Below are 26,261 nucleotides of genomic sequence, written 5' to 3'. Positions count from 1 at the left end.
TATTTTCGAAATTCACCTACTATAAAATGTTACTTTTTCGTATGCTAGTATGGGTATTCAGACACGGCCACTGTCTCTCAAACTCACACTCACACTCAACATTATTTGGGTTAGGAGATCTTTGGAAGTTAGGAAGCGTCTAAACCCAAAGTCAGCCTAAAACCAAACCATTTAGCCAAACTCTAAATCAAACTTAATCAAATCAAATGTATTTATATAGCCTTCTTACATCAGCTGATATCTCAAAGTGCTGTACAGAAACCCAGCCTAAAACCCCAAACAGCAAGCATACTGACTACTTATCATGACGCTCTACATGTTGATCTGTTCTGTACTGTGTGTGTGTCCAGGAAAGACGGGTACTCACACATAGTAGGAATGTAGGTCTCAAGTGCAGCAGCAGAGGAGAATTTCTTAGGAATTTCCAGGGCCGGCTGGTGAGAGCTAATGGTAGTGCTTCAACAACAACAACTGAGCAAAAAACTCTGCTCTTCTTGTAGCTCTTATCTTTCTCACTCACTCACTCTCTCTCTCTGTGTGTGTGTGTGTGTGTGTGTGTGTGTGTGTGTGTGTGTGTGTGTGTGTGTGTGTGTGTGTGTGTGTGTGTGTGTGTGACTGTGTTCTTTAAATTCCTGTGGCTCCCCATCCGTTCCCCATTAAATCAATCAATATAATGATAACCTCCTCAAAACACTTACAGTTCCAGTCAAAGGTTTGGACATACCTACTCGTTCAAGGGTTTTTCTTCATTTTTACCATTTTCTACATTGTAGAATAACAGTGAAGACAACAAAACTATGAAATAACACATATGGAATCATGTAGTAACCAAAAAATCGAAATATATGAATCAGGCCTTCATGGTCGAATTGCTGCAAAGACACCACTACTAAAGGACACCAATAAGAAGAAGAGACTTGCATGGGCCAAGAAACACGAGCAATGGACATTAGACCAGTGGACATCTGTCCTTTGTTTTAATGAGTCTTCATTTTAGATTTTTGGTTCCAACCGCCATGTCTTTGTGAGACTAGAGTAGGTGAACGGATGATCTCCGCAAGTGTTATTCCCACCGTGAAGCATGGAGGAGGAGGTGTGATAGTGTGGGGGTGCTCTGCTGGTGACACTGTCAGTGATTTATTTAGAATTCAAGGCACACTAACCAGCATGGCTACCACAGCATTCTGCAGCGATACGCCATCCCATCTGGTTTGCACTTAGTGGGACTATAATTTGTTTTTCAACAGGACAATGACCAAATACACCTCCAGCCTGTGTAAGGGCTATTTGACCAAGAAGGAGAGTGATGGATTGCTGCATCAGATGACCTGGCCTCCACAATCACCCAGCCTCAACCAAATTGAGATGGTTTGGGATGTTGGACCGCAGAGTGAAGGAAAAGCAGCCAACAAGTGCTCAACATATGTGGAAGTCCTTCAAGACTGTTGGAAAAGTATTCCAGGTGAAGCTGGTTGAGAGATTGCCAAGAGTGTGCAAAGCTGTCCTCAAGGCAAAGGTTGGCTACTTTGAAGAATCTACAATATATTTTGATGTGTTTAACACTTTTGGTTACTACATGATTCCATATGTTTTATTTAATAGTTTTGATGTCTTCACTATTATTTTACAATGTAGAAAATAGTACAAATAAATAAAAACCCTTCAGTGAGTAGGTGTGTCCAAACTTTTGACTGGTACTGTATCTCTACCAAAACTACAATAATGACACAGTCTGTAACAAGATTTTGTCTGTCTGGAGAGGCGCAAACACACTAGTCATTTCACCATGGTCTGTGCCAGTGTGTACCACATATGCCTAATAGTTTTATAGTTAACTGTCTGGCTATGAACAAAAACAAACAATAGTCATATCACTGTTCAAGAGTTTACGACACTACCACATACAGTAGCTATTGTTTAAACATGCGTAAAATTGTATAGTTATCCACATAGCACCCCATGTCAAATTTGATTTAACATTGCACCGGAGAAGAAGGCTGACGTTTTATATGTCCCCAACCGATTGTGTTTTTTGTTCGTTTATTTGCGTTGTTTGTAACTTATTTTGTACATAATGTTGCCGCTACCGTCTCTTATGACCAAAAATAACTTCTGGACATCAGGACTGTGATTACTCACCACGGACTAGCAGAATCCTTTTTTTCCTTTAATGAGTCTGACGAGCCCGACGCAAATTATATACTGCTTTCTCGGGAACAGGCCCAGGTTCCCGTGATTTGCGTGAAGAGGAGACAGAGAAAAAAGGGCCAGAGTGCCTTCTGAGAATTCGTAGGCGATTGAATGAACCCCACTTCCTTCCATTCTGCAAACGTGCAATATTTGGAGAATAAAATTGATGACCTACACGGAAGATTAAACTACCAACAGGACATTCAAAACTGTAATATCTTATTCTTCACGGAGTCGTGGCTGAATGACGACACTATCAACATACATCTGGCTGGTTATACACTGTACCGGCAGGATAGAACAGCGGCGTCTGGTAAGAGAAGGGGCGGCGGACTATGTATTTTTGTAAACAACAGCTGGTGCACGATATCTAAGGAAGTCTTGAGCTATTGCTCGCCTGAGGTAGAGTATTTCATGATAAGCTGTAGACCACACTACCTACTGAGAGAGAGTTTTCTTCTGTATTTTTCGTAGCTGTTTACATACCACCACAGACTGAGGCTGGCACTAAGACATCATTGAATGAGTTGTATTCCGCCATAAGCAAACAAGAAAACGCTCACCCAGAGGCGACACTCCTATTAGCCGGGGACTTTAATGCAGGGAAACTTAAATCCGTTTTACCAAATTTCTATCAGCATGTTAAATGTGCAACCAGAGGGAAAAAAACTCTGGACTACCTTTACTCCCCACACAGAGACTCATACAAAGCTCTCCCTCGCCCTCCATTTGGAAAATCTGACCATAATTCTATCCTCCTGATTCCTGCTTACAAGCAAAAATGTAATCCGAAAGCACCAGTGAGTAGATCAATAAAAAAGTGGTCAGATGCTAAGCTATGGGACGGTTTTGCTAGCACAGACTGGAATATGTTCCGGGATTCCTCCGATGGCATTTAGGAGTACAGCACATCAGTCATTGGCTTCATCAATAAGTGCATCGATGACATCATCCCCACAGTGACCGTACGTACATACCCCAACCAGAAGCCATGGATTACATGCAACATCCGCACTGAGCTAAAGGCTAGAACTGCCGCTTCAAGGAGTGGGACTCTAACCCGGAAGCCTATAAGAAATCCCGCTATGCCCTCCGACGAACCATCAAACAGGCAAAGCGTCAATACAGGACTAAGATTGAATCATACTACACCGGCTCTGCCGTGCGTCAGATGTGGCAGGGCTTGCAAACCATTACAGACTACAAAGGGAAGCACAGCCGAGAGCTGCCCAGTGACACGAGCCTACCAGGCGAGCTAAACTACTTCTAATGCTTGCTTCGAGGCAAATAACACTAAAACATGCATGAGAGCACCAGATGTTCCGGAAGACAGTGTGATCACGCTCTCCACCTCCAATGTGAGTAAGACCTTTAAACAGGTCAACATTCACAAGGCCACAGGGCCAGACGGATTACCAGGACGTGTGCTGCGAGCATGTGCTGACCAACTGGCAAGTGTCTTCACTGACATTTTCACCCTCTCCCTGTCCGAGTCTGTAATACTAACATGTTCTAGCAGACCACCATAGTGCCTGTGCCCAAGAACACTAAGGTAACCTGCCTAAATGACTACCAACCTGTAGCACTCACGTCTGTAACCATAAAGTACTTTGGTCATGGCTCACAACAACACCATTATCCCAGAAAACCTAGGCCCACTCCAATTTTCATACCGCCCCAACCGATCCACAGATGATGCCCTTTCCCACCTGGACAAAAGGAACACCTATGTGAGAATGCTATTCATTGACTACAGCTCAGCGTTCAACACCATAGTGCCCTCAAAGCTCATCAATAAGCTAAGGACCCTGGGACTAAACACCTCCCTCTGCAACTGAATCCTGGACTTCGACGGGCCGCCCCCAGGTGGTAAGGGTAGGTAACAACACATCTGCCATGCTGATCCTCAACACAGGGACCCCTCGGGTTAGGTCTATGTTTATCTATTTTGGTCATAACCCATCAAAATCCTTGTTTCTTGGATACATCCACGACATGCGCGCGCGCACACACACACACACATACACCGCTAGAGAGTAACAACAAGGCAAAGCGTTTGAAGGAGAGAGAAAAGTAAGAGACCATAAATCTCCCCCCCCCTCATTCTTTTGGCTATCTGTCCTGATGTTCCTTACCCTGCTCTCAGTGAAATGTGTTGAGTAAGCAGCCTAGCATTTATGCGTCCCTACATGCTGACTGCAGCACTGATGCACAATAAAACAAGATTATAATGTTTTATCATCTGGTTGAAAGAAATGCCAGTGTAGCACCCTTAGCCTGCCAGATGGTCAATACAGATTCAAAACTAATTATTGTAAAATGTCCCATAATGTTACTCCTATGATGATGAGCAGCACAGTCTGGAGATGTACTGTCTATAAATCCACATCTATGGTAGCTCAGAAGAAATCCTCGGGTCCAGTTGCTCAGGCCTTGATGTCCTGGGATGATCTGAACTTCACTATTAGTCTATATCTATGTTACATCAGGAGGGATTGATCTATGTAATTTAGAAAATGTCCTCACTGAACAAAGCTGAGCAGAAATTCACAGATCCAATCTCTGCCTTTGTTTTATTGAGATGATCTAAGGGTTTCTACTGTGTGTAAATGCCAGCCATAGTTTAGGACTCAATCAATAGGACCTCATTAATCGGATATACTTTAGATGGTGCTGAATATACTGTATAGTGGATGAGTTCATATATTTTTACAAGGGCAATATTTGTAGATCTGGGTTATTTCTGTGACTTTAGTTTGCTTGTTAGGGTCACAGAATGTTTGTTTGGACGGAGTGTGTGCATGCGTGTGTGTGTTATGGTTTGGGTATTGGTGTGTGTGTATTGGTGATCAGTGTGTATTGTGTTTAGTTGACTCTGTGGTGGGAGACTGCTGGAAACAGTTTATATATGTTACCCTTGACAGCTTTATCAGAAAGCACAGCATTGATATAAATACTTGCATAGCTCACAACTTCCTCCAGCTAAATCAAGACAAGACCGAGGTACTTATTGTTTGTTTTTTTATTTATTATGGATCCCCATTAGCTGCTGCCAAAGCAGCAGCTACTCTTCCTGGGGTCCAGCAAAATGAAGGCAGTTTGTACAATTTTAAACATTACAATACATTCACAGATTTCACAACACACTGTGTGCCCTCACCACTACCACATATCTACAGTACTAAATCCATGTGTATGTATAGTGCGTATGTTATCGTGTGTGTGTTTATTTATTTTATTTTTTATTTTACCTTTTATTTAACTAGGTAAGTCAGTTAAGAACAAATTCTTATTTTCAATGACGGCCTGGTGTGTGTGTGTGTGTGTGTGTGTGTGTGTGCGTGTCTGTGCAGGTGCCACAGGGTTCAATTCTTGGGCCAACTCTTTTCTCTGTATACATCAATGATGTTGCTCTTGCTGTTGGTGAGTCTCTGATCCACCTCTACGCAGACAACACCATTCTGTATACCTCTGGCCCTTCTTTGGACACTGTATTAACTACCCTCCAGACGAGCTTCAATGCCATACAACTCTCCTCCCGTGGCCTCCAACTGCTCTTAAATACAAGTAAAACAAAATGCAGGCTATTCAACCGATCGTTGCCCGCACCTGCCCGCCCGTCCAGCATCACTACTCTGGAGGGTTCTGACTTAGAATATGTGGACAACTACAAATACCTAGGTGTCTGGTTAGACTGTAAGCTCTCCTTCCAGACTCATATCAAACATCTCCAATCCAAAGTTAAATCTAGAATTGGCTTCCTATTTCGCAACAAAGCATCCTTCACTCATGCTGCCAAACATACCTTCGTAAAACTGACCATCCTACCGATCCTCGACCTCGGCGATGTCATTTACAAACTGGATGCAGTCTATCACAGTGCCATCCGTTTTGTCACCAAAGCCCCATATACTACCCACTACTGCGACCTGTACGCTCTTGTTGGCTGGCCCTCGCTTCATACTCGTCGCCAAATCCACTGGCTCCAGGTCATCTACAAGACCCTGCTAGGTAAAGTCCCCCCTTATCTCAGCTTGCTGGTCACCATAGCAGCACCCACCTGTAGCACTCACTCCAGCAGGTATATCTCTCTGGTCACCCCCAAAGCCAATTCCTCCTTTGGCCATCTCTCCTTCCAGTTCTCTGCTGCCAAAGACTGGAATGAACTACAAAAATCTCTGAAACTCGAAACACTTATCTCCTTCACTAGCTTTAAGCACCAGCTGTCAGAGCAGCTCACAGATCACTGCACCTGTACATAGCCCATCTATAATTTAGCCCAAACAACTACCTCTTCCCCTACTGTATTTATTTATTTATTTTGCTCCTTTGCACCCCATTATTTCTATTTCTACTTTGCACTTTCTTCCACTACAAATCTACCATTCCAGTGTTTTACTTGCTATATTGTATTTACTTTGCCACCATGGCCTTTTTGCCTTTACCTCCCTTATCTCACCTCATTTGCTCACATTGTATATAGACTTATTTTTCTACTATATTATTGACTGTAAGTTTGTTTTACTCCATGTGTAACTCTGTGTTGTTGTGTGTCGAACTGCTTTGCTTTATCTTGGCCAGGTCGCAATTGTAAATGAGAACTTGTTCTCAACTTGCCTACCTGGTTAAATAAAGGTGAAATAAATGTGTCTGTGCCAATGTTTGTCTTGCTTTACAGTCCCCGCTGTTCCATAAGGAGTTTTTTATCTCTCTGTGTACATCCAAGGGCCAGCCGTGCTGCACTGTTCTGAGACAATTGCAATTTTCCTAAGTGCTTTTTTTGTGGCACCTGACCACACGACTGAACAGTAGTCAACGTGTGACAAAACTAGAGCCTGTAGGACCTGCCTTGTTGATAGTGCTGTTAAGAAGGTAGAGCAGCGCTTTATTATAGACCGACTTCTCCCCATCTTAGCTACTACTGCATCAATATGTTTTGACCTTGACAGTTTATTATCTAGTGTTACTCCAAGCAGTTTAGTAATCTCAACTTGCTCAATTTCCACATTATTTATTACAATATTTAGTTGAGGTTTAGGGTTTAGTGAGTGTTTTGATCCAAATACAATGCTTTTAGTTTTAGAAATATTTACGGCTAACTTATTACTTGCCACCCACTCTGAAACTAACTGCAGCTCTTTGTTGAGTGTTGCAGTCATTTCAGTCACTGTAGTAGCTGACGTGTATAGTGTTGTGTCATCTGCATACATAGAAACCCTGGCTTTACTCAAAGTCAGTGACTTTTCATTAGTAAAGATTGAAAAAAAGCAAGGGGCCTAAACATCTGGATTATATTTGATAGGTTTCCATTAAAAAACACCCTCTGTGTTCTGTTAGACAAGTAACTCATTATCTACATTATAGCAGCGGGTGTAAAAGCCATAAGATATACGTTTTTTCAGCAGCAGACTATGATCAATAATGTCAAAAGCTGCACTGAAGTCTATAACAAGACAGCCCCCACAATCCTTTTATCATCAATTTCTCTCAGCCAATCATCAGTCATTTGAATAAGTGCTGTGCTTGTTGAGTGTCCTTCCCTATAAGCATGCTGAAATTCTGTAAAATAGCATTGTATCTGGTCAAACACCATTTTTTCCAGAAGTATACTAAGGGTTGGTAAAAGGCTGAATGGTTGGCTATTTGAGCCAGTAAAGGGGCTTTATTATTCTTAGGTAGCGGAATGACTTTAGCTTCCCTCCAGGCCTGAGGGCACACTCTCTATAGTAGGCTTAAATTGAAGATGTGACAAATAGGAGTGGCAATATCGTCTGTTATTATCCTCCAGTAATTTTACATTGTCAGACCCTGGTGGCTTGTCATTGTTGATGGACAACAATACCTTTTTCATCTCTTCCACACTGACTTTACGGAATTCAAAAGTACAAATCTTGTCTTTCATAATTTGGTCCGATATACTTGGATGTTTAGTGTCAGCATTTGTTGCTGGCATGTCATCCCTAAGTTTGCTTATCTTGCCAATGAAAAAGTCATTAAAGTAGTTTGAAATATCAGTGGGCTTTGTGATGAATGAGCCATCTGCTTCATAGTGTAGTTTATTTTTATTTAGTTTAGTCACATGATTCCTTAATTTGCAATCAGTTGGGCTGCCAGACTTAATCCCATATCTTTTGCCTCATCCCTCTCAACAATACAAATTTTCAATTCCTCATCAATCTAAGGGGATTTAACCATTTTTACAGTCGTTTTCTTAATGGTTGAGTGCTTATTAGTAACTGGAATTAGTAAACTCTGCAAAAATAAAGAAACATCCCTCATTCAGGACCCTGTTACTCAAAGACAATTCATAAAAATCCAAATAACTTCACAGTTTCCCATGCTTGTTCAATGAACCATAAACAATTAATGAACATGCACCTGTGGAACGGTCGTTAAGACACTAACAGCTTACAGATGGTAGGCAATTAAGGTCACAGTTATGAAAACTTAGGACACTAAAGAGGCCTTTCTAGTGACTCTGAAAAACACCAAAAGAATGATGCTCAGGGTCCCTGCTCATCTGTGTGAACGTGCCTTAGGCATGCTGCAAGGAGGCATGGGGACTGCAGATGTGGCAAGGGCAATGAATTGCAATGTCCATACTGTGAGACGCCTAAGACAGCACTACAGGGAGACAGGACGGACAGCTGATCATCCTCGCAGTGGCAGACCACGTGTAACAACACCTGCACAGGATCGGTACATCCGAACATCACACCTGCGGGACAGGTACAGGATGGCAACAACTGCCCGAGTTACACCAGCAACGCACAATCCCTCCATCAGTGCTCAGACTGTCCGCAATAGGCTGAGAGAGGCTGTACTGAGGGCTTGTAGGCCTGTTGTAAGGCAGGTCCTCACCAGCCCATAGGCAACAACGTCGCCTATGGGCACAAACCCGCCGTCACTGGACCTGGCAGGACTGGCAAAAAGTGCTCTTCACTGACGAGTCGTGGTTTTGTCTCACCAGGGGTGATGGTCGGATTCGTGTTTATTGTCGAGGGAATGAGCGTTACACCGAGGCCTGTACTCTGGAGCAGGATCGATTTGGAGGTGGAGGGTCCGTCATGGTCTGGGGCAGTGTTTCACAGCATCATTGGACTGAGCTTGTCGTCATTGCAGGCAATCTCAATGCTGTGCGTTACAGGGAAGACATCCTCCTCCCTCATGTGGTACCCTTCCTCAGGTCCTCTAGCACTGGCATTTTAACTACCCCAAAGGCCTATGACCAAGAGGCATGGAGAGGCAGACTTTAGTTGTAATGCCCCCAGCCTCTGGAATAGCCTGCCAGAGAACCTGAGGGGGGCCAAAACGGTGGACATTATTAAAAGTGATCTTAAAACCTTTTTAGCTTTGCTATTCCTTCAGGTATTTTTTTTGTCATTCAGTTTGTATTGTTATTCATTTGGTTTTTATCCTCTGATGTTTGTGGTGAATATTTATGCTTTTATTTAACTTGTTTTTATTAGTTGTTTTCCTGTAAAGCACATTGTGTTGCATTCCATGTCTGAAATGCACTTCATAAATAAAGCTTGATTTGATTTCAAAACCCTGTTTTTCAATTTACGGCTTTTCCCACGGGGAACCTCCAGGGTGTGTGTGTGTATGTGTGTTCGCACATACACGTGTACAGCATGTACAGTACCAGTCAAAAGTTTGGACACTACTAATTCAAGGGTTTTTCTTTATTTCTATTTTCTACATTGTAGAATACTAGTGAAGACATCAAAACTATGAAATAACACATATGGAATCATGTACTAACCAACAAAGTAGCCACCCTTTGACTTGATGACAGCTTTGCAGACTCTTGGCATTCTCTCAACCAGCTTCACCCGCTTCACCATATATGTTATTTCATGGTTTGATGTCTTCACTATTATTCTACAATGTAGAAAATAGTAATTATTAAGAAAAACCCTTGAATGAGTAGAGGTGTCCCAATTTTTGACTGCTACTGCATGTATGGTATGATGTGTGCATGTGAGTAATTATTTGGTATGAATGGAAGTGTGTGTGAAATATTTCTATATTTGTATTTTCTTTGTGACTGTGTGTCACATGCCCGTGTGTGTTGATGGAATCACATGTTTTTTTCCTAGAGTGTGTACAGTACATGTGTGTGTTTGTACAGTATGAGTGTGCAAAGCTACGGAACAGGACAGCTCCCCATCATCTTTCCCGTCTGTTTAAGATTCTGTTATGTTTCCTGTTATAACTGTCCACTTCCTGTCTTTGGCCTACCCCAGAGTATTTATTGACACATTATGAACACAATCAGGACCAGAGCTATTATCAGTTACACAACTCCAAATCATTTGATTTGATGTGTGTGCCTTGGCAGCAAGGACAGGGGGATGAGAAAGGAAGAAGGGTATAGAGAGATGGACATGAGTGGGGAGAGAGATAAGAAAGATGGAGGGCTAGTGCAGAATGCGAGACAAGGAGGTATGGAAAGAGATGTAAATGTCCAAGAAGGGAGAGACTGAGCGAAAGACAGGGAACAGGAGAGACAGTCAGCGAGATCGAGGTAGAGAAAATGGAATAGAATGAGAGTAAGGGAGGAGGAGAGCAAGGTTCATTCCAGCTTTGATAAGTCATGTTGCCTCTGTCTTTGTAATGCATGGATGCATGAGAGATGGAAACTGACAAATTAAAGGGGCAGGGATGGAACAGGGTGGCTTTTAATCACAGCACCTACAGCAGGGCTCTCCAACCCTATTCCTGGAGAGCTACGGTCCTGTAGGTTTTCGATCCAACCCTAATCTAGCGCACCTGATTCTAATAATTAGCTGGTTGTTAAACTCCACCAGGTTAGTTACAACTGTGGTTGGACAGAAAACCTACAGGAGTGTAGCTCTCCAGGAAGAGAGTTAGGTAGCCCTGGCCTACAGCATAGTGCTCAACAGAGCCTTTAATAAGACATGGATACTGGTAATCATAATAATAAGGTTCACTTTCATTCTCTACCTTAAAACTGAAGAGAGAGGCCTCCTTATTCCATTTGTAGCTCAGTAAGCATTGCTCAGGAACGCTTTACCACTGACTCATCCAAAGTGACCACCCCTCTTCCCCTTGATACAAACACACTAATCCATTCACTGTAAATGTAAACTCACTCACTTTCACGTTCACAAACATTTTACAAGGTCTTTAAAATTCTCTAGTCAAAGAGGAATGTTGGTTGATTCAAGAGAAGATAGTTTCTCTGCTACTGGTATGAATGCTTGCTAGGACTAATGCTAATGTAACATGAATGTAATTATTTTATCTTTCTTTTCCAGAGTCAAGAGTTCCACATTTACACTCAGTACTGCACCAACTACCCAAGGTAAGAAACCCCAACTATGGCTGCATTAAACACAAATAGTTTGCCCCCCTTTTATTGTGTCTTTGTGCGTGTATGTTTGTGCGTGTTTGAAAGTCTAATATGAAGTATGAATGTATGTAAAAGCATCCACATTGTTACCTTATGTGATCTGGGTTTGCATACAGGTGAATCTCACCTTCATGTTCTTGATTCCCAGAGCTCTGTATTGTCTGTATAGAGCTACAATACCTCAGCCTTTCTCTCTCTGTGTAGCCTTGATATACAGCCCAACCCAACAGGAGTCCAACTCTATGCCTCACTGCCAGTTAATGCCCCAAGGTCTCTACCTCCCTCTTTCTTTTTTTATTTTATATGGAGCATATTGACGGAGTTACAACCCCTACTCTAAAAGATGGGTATTATACCCATCACCTTATCATACGCAGCGACTTTAATGTTTTATTTCACCTTGTGTGAACGACCTGTTGTTATAGGAAATTGTGTGTGTGTGTGTGTGTGTGTGTGTGTGTGTGTGTGTGTGTGTGTGTGTGTGTGTGTGTGTGCGTGCGTGCTTATGTCTGGGGACCAAAAACAAGAGGCAATTCTTCACAATGAAACCTAATGAGGGCTGTGTGTTTCACAATGGTTGTGACGCACTAAAAACAGCACACCTGAAATTATCGATGATGATTAATAGAGTAGTTACAGATATTGTGTGTGTGTTTACGTGTGTGTGTGTCCACATTACAGTGCAGTTCCACACAGGCCTCACTTTGTTCTCTCTACGAAACCCAAACTGAGAGCTCAGAATGACTGAGATACAGCAGCCTTGGTTCCTATTCTAATTGTGAGTGTGTGTGTTTTGTGTGTGCGTGTGCATGCGTGCATGCCGGTCGTGTGCGACCTTGGCTAGGGTCACCAGCTGTGTGAGGGGGTGGTTGAGGGTCTCAAAAATCCTTACAAGAGCCCATTCATACACACACACTCAAATATATTCCTATTTGGCCTTTCCTTTTTCTGTAGGTCACAGCATAGAAAGTCCATGGGCCTTGACCTGACCTTGCTCCGTCCTCTCAGACAGGATTGTGTGCGCGTGTGCATATTTGTGTGCGTGCGCATGTGATCAGTCACTCTGTCTTTTAATTGGTCTACAATATCTGTCATTGTTTCCTAGGATTAATATCAGGTTTTATTTTTCCTTCTCTCCCTCCCCCTTTCCCTCTGCAGGTCAGTGGCTGTGTTGACTGAGTGTATGAGGAATAAGGCATTGGCCAAGTTTTTCCGGGAACGTCAGGAATCTTTGAGACACTCCCTGCCTTTGGGCTCCTACCTGCTCAAGCCAGTGCAGAGGATCCTCAAGTACCACTTACTGCTACACGTTAGTAATACATCTATACACACTAAATGACACCTACCTCACACAAGCAAAGCCCCACATACTGTGCATTTGAAAAATATTCACACCCCTTGAGTTTTCCCACGATTTGTTACATTACAGCCTTATTAAAAAATGGATTAAAGACATCCTCATCAATCTACACACAATACCCCATAACGAAAAAGCGAAAACAGGTTTTTAGACATTTTAGCAAGTGTATTACAAAAAAAAAAACAGATATACCTTGTTTACATAAGTATTCAGATCTTGCTATGAGACTCGAAATTGAGCTCAGGTGTATCCATTGATCATGTTTTTCTACAACTTGATTGGAGTCCACCTGTGGTAAATTCAATTGATTGGACATGATTTGGAAAGGCACACACCTGTCTATGTAACGTCCCACAGTTGACACTATATCTGAGGAAAAACCAAGCCATGAGGTCGAAGGAATTGTCTCTAGAGCTACGAAACAGGTTTGTGTCGAGGCACAGATCTGAGGAAGTGTACCCAAAAAATTCTGCAGCATTGAAGGTCCCCAAGAACACAGTGGCCTCCATCATTCTTACATGGAAGACGTTTGGAACCACCAAGACTCTTCCTAGAGCGAGCCGCTCGGCCAAACTGAGCAATGGGGGAAGAAGGGCCTTGGTCAGAGAGGTGACCAAGAACCTGATAGTCACTCTGACAGAGCTCTAGAGTTCCTTTGTGGAGATGGGAGAACCTTCCAGATGGACAACCCTCTCTGCAGTATTCTACCAATCAGGCCTTTATGCTATAGTGGCCAGACGGAAGCTACTCCTCAGTAAAAGGCACATAACAGCCTGCTTGGAGTTTGCCAAAAGGCACCTAAAGGACTCTCCAGCCATGAGAAACAAGATTCTCTGATCTGATGAAACCAAGATTGAACTCTTTGGCCTGAATGCCAAGCGTCACGTTTGTGGGAAACCTAGCACCATTCCTACGGTGAAGCATGGTGTTGGCAGCATCATGCCTTGGGGATTGAGGGAAAGATGAACGGAGAAAAGTACAGAGAGATCCTTGATTAAAACCTGCTATAGAGCGCTCAGGACCTCAGACTGAATGTCCTCGAGTGGCCCAGCCAGAGCCCGGACTTGAACCCGATCGAACATCTCTGAAAATAGCTGTGCAGTGACGCTCCCCATCCAACCTGACAGAGTTTGAGAGGCTCTGCAGAGAAGAATGGGAGAAACTCCCCAAATACAGGTGTGCCAAGCTTGTAGCATCATAGCCAAGAAGACTTGAGGCTGTAATCACTGCCAAAGGTGCTTCCACAAAGTTCTGAGTAAAGGGTCAGAATACTTATGTAAATGTGATATTTCAGATTTTTTTTTAAATATATTTTTTTCTAAAAACCAGTTTTTGCTTTGTCATTATGTGGTATTGTGTGTAGATTGAGGATTTTTCTTTTTAAACGATTTTCGAATAATGCTGTGATGTAAGAAAATGTGGAAAAATTCAAGGGGTCTGAATACTTTTTGAATGCACCGTACTCCTAACACACACTGTAAGCCTAACCACACAGAACTGCATCCAAAACTTGCATTGGTTTTTGTACAGTTAGCTCTAATGGACTGTATGTACAGTTAGCCACCAGTCTATGTTTGAACTAGCTACCCATATTGCCAAGAAAAACCAGGCAATCATTGCTGGAAACAGATGGTACCCAGTCTAACGTACATCTAGCCGATTACATTTCCCACTCTAACCCCAAGTGTATTTCCTGCCCCCTGTAGGAGATAGCCAACCACCTGGAGAAGGACACAGAGACGTATGAAGTGGTGCAGGAGGCCATAGACACCATGCAGAGAGTAGCCTGGCACATCAACAACATGAAAAGGAAACATGAACACGCTGTCAGGTTGCAGGTAAATTTACACTTCCAAATGAACATGCTGAAACAGGTACATAGGCACACATGCTCACTGTCACGGCTGTTCGAAGGATCGGACGAAAATGCAGCGTGTTCGTAGTTCCACATATTTTATTTATAGTGAAACTAAATGCAATACACGAAAATACTTGAATACACACAAAACAACAAACCGTGACGCAGAGAAGAAAACACACTACTCAAAAGATAATCACCCACAAACACAGGAAGAAAAAAACCCCACTTAAATACGATCTCTAATCATAGGCAACGAGGATCAGCTGCCTCCAATTGGAGATCAACCCAAATAACCCCAACATAGAAACAGAAAAAACAGAACTCAAACATAGAAATAGAAAACCCAAAACACCCCCTGTCACGCCCTGACCTACTCTACTATAGAAAATGACATCTTACTAGGGTCAGGATGTGACACTCACATACATCTGTACATCTGCACATCTGCACATCTGTGTGAGCCCACATACAGGACGTGGGTTTTGTCCTCAGATCCTCCCATCGTGTCCCTAGCCTTCGCCAGTCTAGTTTGCATCCCAAATGTCCCCCCTATTCCCTACATAGTGCACTACTTTTCATCAGAGCCCTATTGGTCCCAGTCAAAGTAGTGTACCGTATAGGGAATAGGGTGCCATTTGGGACGCGGAATTGGTTTCAGTCTCCTCTAAGTTATGCAATACATTGTTTTCCAGGGCTAAGGATGGCCTTGCATAACACAGCAGGCAGAAAAAAGGGAAAGTGTAGCTTTAATCTATGGGGAGGGAGGATGATCAGATGGTCAGATGAGTGAATGTGTGTGGAAGTATTTCGTCAGGATCTGGTAAAGAGTGCTTAGTTGACCTGCCTAAATCTCTGTCCTTTTTTCTCTCGCTCCTCTCCTCCCTCTCTTCTCTCGTTCGGCTCTTCTCTCCTCCTTCTCTTCTGTCCTTTCCCGTCCTACTCTTGTTTTCTCACTTGTTTCACTTACCTTTCTCTCATCCTATTCCGCTCTCTCTATCCCTCTCTTACTCACTCTCCCCCTCTCCTCCTCCTCCCTCTCTATCCCTGTCCCTCTCTCTTTCATTCACTCTAATCCCCTTCTTCTCCACCCTCTCTATCCCTGTCCCTCTCTCTTTCATTCACTCTTACCCCTCTCCTCCTCCTCCACCCTATATCCCCCTCCCTCTCTCAGGAAATCCAGAGTCTGCTGACCAACTGGAAGGGGCCTGATCTGATTGGCTACGGGGAGCTGGTTCTGGAGGGGACGTTCCGTCTGCAACGAGCCAAGAATGAGCGCACGCTCTTCCTGTTTGACAAACTGCTGCTGGTCACCAAGAAACGTGAGGAGGCCTACACCTACAAGGCCCACATCCTGGTCAGTCACTACACTAACTCTAAAATATCTCCCAAAACTATCTCCCAAAAGGTGTACCATAATAGAAAGACATCCATCATACTAGCCATGTCTCTATGTCATTATAGTGTTGCAACCTGATGTTGGTGGAAGTCATTCTGAAAGAGCCACTCAGCTTCAGTGTGTTCCACTACAAGAACCCCAAACTACAGCACACCGTACAGGTAACGCAAAACTACACCCCACTACTAGAGCATATTCCACAGGCGATTGTACAGCATAGAGTACAAGTAAATTGTACTATATCACTTGTGCCCTGCCAAGCCCACCACTCCACCACTCCAGACTTGTTCAATTCTTTAGGGTGGATAAGAAGAGTTTGTCATTTCTCAACGTGAGTGTTTGGGTATTCACTTCAAACAATCCCATAATCTGTGTTACGTAACAAACACAGAGGAGTAGAAGGTCAGATCCCACTGTTGTATGGGTTTGTGATAATCGTCTTATACACCGTTTAAAGTCTCTCCCTTAATCTGTCTCTCTTCTTCTCTCCTCTCTGTTGTGTTGTGTTCCGCCCCCAGGCCAAATCCCAGCAGGACAAACGCATGTGGATCCTGCATCTGAAGAGACTCATACTTGAAAACCACCCGGCTAAAATCCCAGCCAAGGTGAGACACGGAGCAGGCAATATGTGTGCTCACTAACGACATAAACACAACACTGAGTGGAAGGAAGTGGAATGGTCTCTCTTTCTCTCTCTCTTTTTCAATCCCCCCCTCTCTCCACTCACTTCCTTCAGTCTTGGCTCCGGTGCAAATGGGAAATTATGCTTTTGTCCGTAAAAAATTGTTGAGAGTGTTCATTGTAATTACAATAAAGGGATCTCTTGTTAAACTTGATATTGTAGAGTAGTCCTGTTCTGTTCGGTGAAGACTACTGTCTGGCGCCATCTGGTGTCTGGAAGCCCCATATATCAACCTCAAGTATAGGATTACCGAACTCTGTAATATAGAGCTCACTTTAATAAAGGAACGTTTAAAAAATATTCAACTTTATATTCATCATCTCCAGCTCCACCCCATCATCAAAATATGTGAAAATTGCATGATTATATAGTACCAGTCAAAGTTTGGACACACCTACTCATTCAAGGGTTTTTCTTTATTTGTACTATTTTCTTTATTGTAGAATAATAGTGAAAACATCAAAACTATTAAATAACACATATGGAATCATGTAGTAAACAAAAAAGTGTTTTAAAAAATCCAAATATATTTTATATTTGAGATTCTTCAAAGTAGCCACCCTTTGTCTAAATGACAGCTTTGTACACGCTTGGCATTCTCTCAACCAGCTTCACCTGGAGTGCTTTTCTAACAGTCTTGAAGGACTTCCCACATATGCTGAGCACTTGATGGCTGCTTTTCCCTAACTCTGTGGTCCAACTCATCCCAAACCATCTTAATTGGGTTGATGTCGGGTGATTGAGGAGGCCAGGTCATCTGATGAAGCACGCAATCACTCTCCTTATTGGTCAAATAGCCCTTACACAGCCTGGAGGTGTTTTGGGTCATTGTCCTTTTGAAAAACAATGATAGTCCCACTAAGCGCAAACCAGATGGGATAGCGTATCGCTGCAGAATGCTGTGGTAGCCATGCTGGTTAAGTGTGACTTGAATTCGGAATAAATCACCAAGTGTCACCAGCAAAGCACCCCCAAACCATCATACCTCCTCCTCCATACTTCACAGTGGGAACCACACATGCGGAGATCATATTTCCTGGCCCAAGCAAGTCTCTTCTTATTATTGATGTCCTTCAGTAGTGGTTTCTTTGCAGCATTTTGACCATGAAGGCCTGATTCACATAGTCTCCTCTGAACAGTTGATGTTGAGATGTCTGTTACTTGAACTCAGTGAAGCATTTATTTGGGCTGCAATCTGAGGTGCAGTTAACTCTAATGAACTTTTCCTCTGCAGCAGAGGTAAGTCTGGGTCTTCCTTTCCTGTGGCGGTCCTCATGAGAGCCAGTTTCATCATAGCGCTTGATGGTTTTTGTAACTGCACTTGAAGAAACTTTCAAAGTTCTTGACATTTTCCTCATTGACTGACCTTCATGTCCTAAAGGAATGATGGACTGTAATTTCTCTTTTCTTATTTGAGCTGTTCTTGCCATAATATGGACTTGGTCTTTTACCAAATAGAGCTGTCTTCTGTATACCTTGTCACAACCGATTGGCTCAAACGCATTAAGAAGGAAAGACATTTCACAACGTTTAACAATGCACACCTGTTAATTGAAATGAATTCCAGGTGACTACCTCATGAAGCTTGTTGAGATAATGCCAAGAGTGTGTAAAACAATCATCAAGGCAAAGGGTGGCTACTTTGAATAATCCCAAATATAAAATATTTTTTGATTTGTTTAACACTTTTTTGGTTAGTGCATGATTCCATATGTGTTATTTCATAGTTTTGATGTCTTCACTATTATTCTACAATGTAGAAAATAGTCAAAATAAAAACCCTTGATTGAATGGGTGTTTCAACTTTGACTGGTACTGTAAGGTTTGTAGTAAAAAAGATACAGGAGGATAATTGTTTCCAATTACATTATCGGTGTGCATCGTGTGATTTTAACAAGTTATGAGTTGGCATTGTCTACTAATTGCCTACTAATTGGTTGATGATGTCATTGGGAACACTTATCTTCTATATTTTTTACTAGAAAACATAGAAATGCACCATTTTCACATATGTTGATGTTGGGGTGTTGCTTGAGATGATGAATATGAAGTAGAAACATTTCCCTTTAATGTAGGGATCATCAACTAGATGCAGCTGCTGAATATTTTTTTTTCTTGAGTGGATGATTATGGTGCCGGAACATAATTACAAATCATTTGTAGACTGCAAATTGATCGCAAGAAGCCCTAACAGATATAATATTTCACTAAAACATAATAATTTCAAACCTTGATTACATTTGTATATGATCACATGCGTCTGTTTATTGTGCGTGGGAATACTTAGGAATAGATTTCCAAATAAAAAATCATTTGGAGCTGATTTCCTGGTGTTTTTAGTCTTTTATGTCCATCAATGATTTTAGATTTTTCATAAAAATAAGAATTTTTGCTCAGAAAACTTGGGTATCCAAATAAAACCACCCGCGTGCCTCCAGTTGTGGAAATCTCCTTTAATGGTTGTTGTTTGTTTTTGTTTTTTTCTCTTGATTTTCAGGCCAAGCAGGCCATTTTGGAGATGGATGCTATGCGTAAGTATCCATTTGATATTGATTGAAGCCTCTTGTGACTATTATAAGATCATTACATTCATGGGTGTTTATTTGAGTGTCTGTAACATTCCCTCTCCCCTGTCCTCTCCAGACCACCCAGGGTTCCAATACAGTCTCGACAGGAACAAGAGGAGCCCCCACACCAAGGAGGGCCCCTCCCCTCGACGGGTCCGCAGGAAGTCAGGTAAGGAACACAGGAAGTACAGGGACAGGAAGAAGGCGCTGTAAATTATTTGGTGCCGATGCCAGTAGACTGAGCCTGTTTCTCTGCCTCTATGACTGACATGTCCTGTCCAATCTGTCTCTCCTCAGAGCCTCTGTCCAAGTTACTGAAGAACGCTAAACATGGTGCCAAGGAAGATGTCTCAAAGGTGAGCTTAACCCCACAATGCAGTCATTTACATATATGAATGGTGACACAATGCTACAGTTAGAAACAGTGTTATATCTCCATAATAGACTAAAGGTTTCAGCTAATTTGAGGTGTTATTTGCAATGGTTCCTATACCACTCACCTAACTCTCACTCAAGGACACATTTAACACTCCCTGCCTTATCACTCTCTCTCTCTGTAGCGGACAAGTCTGGGCGCCACCCTGCTCTCCCCTGTGTCCCAGCTGGCTCTGGGCACTATTGGCCGCAGCCGCAGCCTGGTCAACCAATCACAGAAGTCCCTGGACCCAGGTGACCATTTTGACCATAGCAATGGGGAGGAGCCACATCAGCAGGACGCCGATGATGAGGATGACAGCAGCCTGGTGAGTCTCTCCTACCTACCCACAATGCACCAGTTTGACAATTTAACCTCATATCAGATTAGCCTGTTTTGATTTCCATCCCTAGCCCATTGCCATAGCCCCTTTGCAGGTATAAAGTGATTAGATAGGTAAAGGTATGCTCATTACATGATTTTCTAACCGTGTGTTGCAGGGTGGGGAAAAGAGGGTGCGAGTCCCAGGACAGTCTAGCAGGAAGAGATTGAACCAACAGGCATCTATAGACAGCAGCATCAACCAATGGAAGACCTTCAACATGAGCGCCTCAGACCTACAGGTGACTGACCTTAACACTGTGATGAGAATGACTAGTAGGAATAATTGTGTACTGCACTTGTAACTGTAATTTAATAAAGGTCTGTGTTTGATCTCAGAAATAGACTTTCACCACACTTGTTGGTTAGCAGAGCAAGCTAGTACATCTATATTTGCACATTTACAAAATAATCTAATCTTCTATCCAGAGGTCTAAGGAACGTCACCACCCTCCTCTCCTCAGGACGCCCTGTGTGACAGATGAACCTCCGGAACCCCACGTCCCCTCCATGCTGGTCCCAGACGGTGACCCCCAGACGGTGGGGAACATCTGGGCGGATCACCTCGTCCGCAGAGCCATGTTCCCCACCCGCCAGCGCACCATGAACCCCGACGAGGAGGACGAAGACATCTACCAGATGTTTGTCCCCACCGAGCCTGGCGGGCCAGAACCAGAACCACCTCCTGTTAGGTCAGAGGTCACGTCATCTCCCAGCAGGACCCAGGGACGACCCTGCAGCTGGCATGTGGAGCAGGTGCCCATAGTGCAGATTGACCCCCCGTCCACTGGGGACAGCAGAGTGCTGCGGAGAGCCAGCAGCGTGGGGGAGAAACAGACTGGCTCCCGACAGAGCCCCCCTGATCAGGATGACAACCAGCAAGAGATGATCCACACTGAATCCTCCAGCAATGACATCTCGGGTTCATCGTCAGCCGAGCACCTGACGATAGACGACATTGAGAATGTTTATGACAACATCAGCTACGAGGACCTGAAGAGCATGGGGCTGATCAAGAGGGAGCAGGAGGGTCGGGGGGTCCAGCGAGAGGGCCCTAGAGACACACAAGACCCTGGGGCCCTAAACACCGGGATGACAGGGGGTATTACAGAGACTCTTATCGAGCCAGACAGCTTGTCTGACAGTAACCACTCCTCCACTGCCCAGGAGCTGAAGATCGTGGAGGAGGAGAACATATATGACACTATCTGCTTCAGGGAGCCCCCAGCGAAGTGTGACAAGGACGGGGACAGAAAGGCACAGGAGAGGGACAGTCTGTTGCAGTCTGCCTCTGAGACTGACCTGATGGGCTGTGAGAGACTTGGGGGCTTCGTGTCTGAGGAAAGCCTCCATTTTGGGGAGGACGAAGGAATGGAGGATAACTCTCATCCCGTCCACGGCAACTCTGAACCGGACTACTCCTCCTCATCTGCCTCGAAAACATTCTCCCAACATTCCAACACCGGCGACCGGATGTCAGAGCAGGTGGACGAGATCTGGAACGATTTGAAAAACTACATCAAGGAGAACGAGAAGAAAGTTGAACGCCTTCCCGCCGCATTTCCCATGAGCACCAGCGAGGCCCCCAAGACCTCATCTGTCAAGAGCAGCACCAAAAAGAACAACCCACATACAGCCAGCCCGCAAACATGCAGCCCCCCTACCAAGAGCCCCCTAGCCCGCCATCCCAACCCTCCCACTGTGACCCCACCTCACCAATTCACCATCCCCATCCTCACCATCCCAGAGTTGCTCAGAGAGGGTACTTTTGAAGACAAGGATCATTACCCCTCTCATTCTCCCCTCACTCCCCCGTCCCTCCCCCTGCCGGCCATTCCAGACCCTGCCCCTCCCGGGACAGTCAAGAGCATCCATAACAAACTGTCCCACCTCAGCACTGGGAGCTTCCATTTGGAGGATGATGATGAGCTGAGGGAGCTGCCTCAACAGCACCCCAGCCAGAAGGAACCCTCCATCAGAGACCTCCACAGCCTGTTCCCTGGGGAGCTGGGTTTGGACTCCCGCTTGGCTTCCTCCTCTCTCCTTCTGGGTGACTCAGTGGACAGCTTCTCCCAGGAGCTCATGGACAAGACCAAGAACCGTGTGTCCCTGATGGCTCGCCAGTACAGCCAGAAGATCAAGAAGGCCAACCAGATGCTCCGCATGAAGAGCATGGACCCCGGCGACATGTCAGGGGGATGCAACAGGGAGGAGAAGAAGCAGCAGAAAGACATGGAAAATAAGCAGAATGACCTGGCAGCCATTTTGGAGGAGAAGAAGCAAGGCGGTGCTGCCATAGGTAACATCAACAAAATCAGTAGCTGCTTATGCCTTACAGTCATGATATATACAGATAACTAGTGGATTATTTTTTTACGTCACTCATTGTCCCCTTCTTCCTCTTTGTCTCCTTCTCCCTCTCATTCTCCATCTCCATCTCCTTCTCTCGCTCTCTCTCTCTCTGTCTCAGGCGCGAGGATAGCCGAATACTCCCAGCTGTATGACCAGGTGATGTTTAAAGACCCTCCAGATCAGGGCTCCAGCAGCCTGGGCCCTTCTGGCTCGCACTATTCCCACCCAGCGCTACCCTCTTCCAAATCCCTGCCTGAGACCTGCTCCTCCCTGGGGCTGGAAGACGACTGGCTCCACTCAACCTACAGCAACGGGGAGCTGACCAGCTTTGTGTCAGAGATGCTGTCCTCTACCCCCCAGATCAAGCTCACCCCTGCCTGCTCCGTCCCAACCCTAAAGACCCTACCTCCCTCTCCGGAGACCTCTCCCACCCAGCGGTGGAGCTCTTGTGTCTCCTCCCCCAGCGAGAAGGAGGAGCATGTGTACAGGTATATTAAACAACAGACCTCCTTTAACTCCCCCTCATCTTCCTCCTCCTCCTCTAAACCACCTCCTTACAGCCGCTGCCAGTCTATCTGCTCACTGGGTGACCTGCAGGAGAAGGAGAATGACTGTGTCGAGTCCAAGCGTGGTCCGACTGCAGTCCAGAGATCTGCAGAGAGACTCCATGGCCCCAGCAGTCTGGTCCGGGCCAGTCGGCAGAGCAGCCTCCCGGAGCAGTCCAGTTTCGGTCATGGTCACTCTGACCTCACCCTCCAGGACAGTCAGCAGGTGGTGATCCTGAACCACGCCTCTGCACTGAGCATGCTCACAGCCACCCAGAACTACATGGCCAACTTCAAAGACAATGGCGACGATGATGACGACGATTACGTAGAGATCCGCTCTGAGAACAAGAGCGAGCGGGATCAGGACTGCTCCAGGCAGTGTACCACCGGTGGTGGTGCGGGTGGTGGTGGTGGTAGCTCCAAGGGACCAGCCCAGAGCCAAATCCAGAGTCTGCCCTGCACTCCAGTAAGGTCCTCCTGTGGGCTGATGGACCGGGAGCGTCTGCAGGAGTACCTGCGGGCGGAGCAGCAGACACAGCAGAACCAGTCCAACATCGTCCAATCACTCAGAGAGAAGTTCCAATGCCTCAGCTCCAGTAGCTTTGCTTGAGTCGCCTTGACTACCCTTAACACACCACCATATGAACACACTAGTGCATGTAGCACAAGCAGGTCTGTAGCTTTGCCATTCTCATCATGACAACAAATAACTCTCAGTATACACAAAAGACAACAAAGGACATGATTTCCTTCAACACACAACACGTCTAGAGTTATTATGACAAGGAATGACACACTAAATGCTAAATTCAGCACACTACTGTACACACATATTACACACTACACACAACAAAGGTCTGTAGCTTTGTCAGAGTCTTCAGGACAACATGAAAATAGATATATACATCTTAGCCTCACAGTTATATTTCACACACAATGTGCAATACTGCAGCTTTGCCAAATTCACATGTTCAAAGTTCAACATGTCACAAAACAACATGCCAAATACTGCATCTGAGGAGTCATGGGAAAATACAGTACAGGAACATACTAGTACTGCAGAGGCACTCCACCACCACAGCACTTCCTTACAGTCTTCCGTGTCAAGTAGATTGACATTCATATTTATTTTAGATAAGTTGAAAAAGAACTATGAAACGGTCAAAGTTATCATTCTAGCAAACTGTAGATGATATTGTTGAGTCCAACAGGGTGTGGTAAGGGGCTCAGAGTGCATGGGCTTAAGGTTCAAAGGGAAGCATACAGGTTATATTTTAGAGATGTTGGAAATGATGATGCCATATACTGTACAGATCCATTAATTCTAACCCTTTCCCCCTTCAACAAAAATACTGACATCCCAAAAATGTAATTTGGTAGCCTGCTGTAGACTGCTAGCATCTCTTGATGAGGAAATGGCACTTGCTGAATTGGGGTTATGTTGCTGTTTTAAACACCAGTTCATTCTAGTAAACAACCCCCTTATCAAGGTTTCAGCCTTTGAGTATCGGAAAAGCTCTTCCTTTTTAAAAGTTGTTTTGTTTATTTAACTTCCTATAGTTGAGCTTACCCGTTATCAAAGGTATGATCCTATATGACAAAAAGTCAGTGATAGTGTTTTAACTGTGTACAATACAGTATCAACCAATTTAACAATCTGAACAAGCAGCTTAATGAATTAGCAATTAGCTCAGGATTACAGGCTAGGTATGGACAGTTTATCAGCAATAATATATGTATTTTTTAAATAGGATCCAGGTGCCTTTTTAAGCTTGGAGCCTCCACACATACTGCTCATTAAGATGAGTTGACCTATATTTTACTTTGGGCTGTGGTGACGTCAAGCAGCAGATAGCCTATACCAGCATTCCTATAATGATGCGGTTTTCTCAACCTGCTTTGTCATAACTACGGATCATGCTTTAAACAGAATAATCTTAAAATAAAGAGAAAGGCATGTTGATATTTCAAAGATTTTCAATAAACAGCGATAGGAGTTATCTATTTATTTTGAATCTGTGTATCTGAAAATTGTATTAATTATATATTAGTCCTTTGCGTACACTATGTAGGTTAAGTAGCATAATGCATCCCAAGAACCTAAAATGTTATTTTATCTTATTCGTAAAAAAAACGTTGTTTTTAGGAGGGACCATGGAGGACAGAGTGGGGTGTGTTTGACCTAGACATCACTTCACAGTTTCAGTAGTGAGGATACATGTTTGAACTCATCAATGTGTCCCACTTACAATATCTTATTTAGCTACAAAGAAAAATCCCTATTCTTGACCCCACACATTGCTCTTGAATTAGAATATTATTGACCAAAGTTTGTAAATTAGAATAAAGTGTATTTATTAAAACTTTGTCTTCTTGATGAGATTTGAGACACTTTGGATAGAATTTGGTTAATTTGTTTACTGTGAACGTTACAAAAATGTTTAGTTTTACTTTATACACTGTTTGATGATATTTACTTATCAAAATAATAAATTAAAAGTTGGAATGCACAATACCATAGCAACGTTAATGTATCCAAAACAACTTAAAAATATGAAGTATGATTTTTTTGTTCATGGTATATTTGGTTTCTTGTGTTTCACTGGAGGGGATTGTCAAACTAAATTGAAATTGAATTTACTCTTGCACTTTTTCTTTCTTTTTTGTAACATTTGATTTGTGAACACTTTGTAAAGATGTACATTTTAGGAAAGTTATTATTGTATGCAATATAATGCTTTAGTGTTTAAGTTAAGTGTAGTGTAATTTGTTTAACTGCCTAGTTACCATTCCTCAAGAAAATAAATGAATCTGAAACAATAAAGAAAATACATACTTAAACATTTTTTGGAGGGGTTAGTGACTTTTTTGTTGAACACTGACACTTGTAAGCTACCCATGACTGAAAAACATGATGGATAAATTCATGCACAAGATTGCATGAGAGCTATTCAGAGAAGAGGTTGGACCCGGCCCTGAACAGACCCAAGATCAATCAGACCTGACCCGAATACAGTGAGGGAAAAAAGTATTTGATCCCCTGCTGATTTTGTCCGTTTGCCCACTGACAAAGAAATGATCATCTATAATTTTAATGGTAGGTTTATTTGAACAGTGAGATACACAGCCA

General features: G+C 43.6%; 1 protein-coding gene across 3 annotated transcripts in view; it reads left to right on the top strand.

The window, feature by feature from the left end:
• Nucleotides 1-25,976, top strand: part of LOC115174427 (pleckstrin homology domain-containing family G member 1) — a 112,588-nt gene extending 86,612 nt beyond the window's left edge. For all 3 annotated transcript variants that reach the window (XM_029732932.1, XM_029732933.1, XM_029732934.1), the window contains 13 exons: nucleotides 11,475-11,521; nucleotides 12,728-12,878; nucleotides 14,636-14,767; nucleotides 15,962-16,144; nucleotides 16,252-16,347; nucleotides 16,705-16,791; nucleotides 19,366-19,399; nucleotides 19,512-19,604; nucleotides 19,733-19,791; nucleotides 19,996-20,178; nucleotides 20,351-20,473; nucleotides 20,661-22,530; nucleotides 22,702-25,976. In XM_029732932.1, the coding sequence (XP_029588792.1) occupies nucleotides 11,475-11,521; nucleotides 12,728-12,878; nucleotides 14,636-14,767; nucleotides 15,962-16,144; nucleotides 16,252-16,347; nucleotides 16,705-16,791; nucleotides 19,366-19,399; nucleotides 19,512-19,604; nucleotides 19,733-19,791; nucleotides 19,996-20,178; nucleotides 20,351-20,473; nucleotides 20,661-22,530; nucleotides 22,702-23,741 (4,098 nt within the window). In that variant the 3' untranslated portion in view covers nucleotides 23,742-25,976. The remainder of the gene's footprint in view (nucleotides 1-11,474; nucleotides 11,522-12,727; nucleotides 12,879-14,635; nucleotides 14,768-15,961; nucleotides 16,145-16,251; nucleotides 16,348-16,704; nucleotides 16,792-19,365; nucleotides 19,400-19,511; nucleotides 19,605-19,732; nucleotides 19,792-19,995; nucleotides 20,179-20,350; nucleotides 20,474-20,660; nucleotides 22,531-22,701) is intronic.
• Nucleotides 25,977-26,261: the final 285 nt, after the last annotated feature.

Source organism: Salmo trutta, chromosome 35 (assembly GCF_901001165.1).
Source record: "Salmo trutta chromosome 35, fSalTru1.1, whole genome shotgun sequence".
Taxonomy (NCBI): domain Eukaryota; kingdom Metazoa; phylum Chordata; class Actinopteri; order Salmoniformes; family Salmonidae; genus Salmo; species Salmo trutta.
Note: the sequence above shows the minus strand (reverse complement) of the source record. Positions and strands in the feature narration are given on the sequence as shown.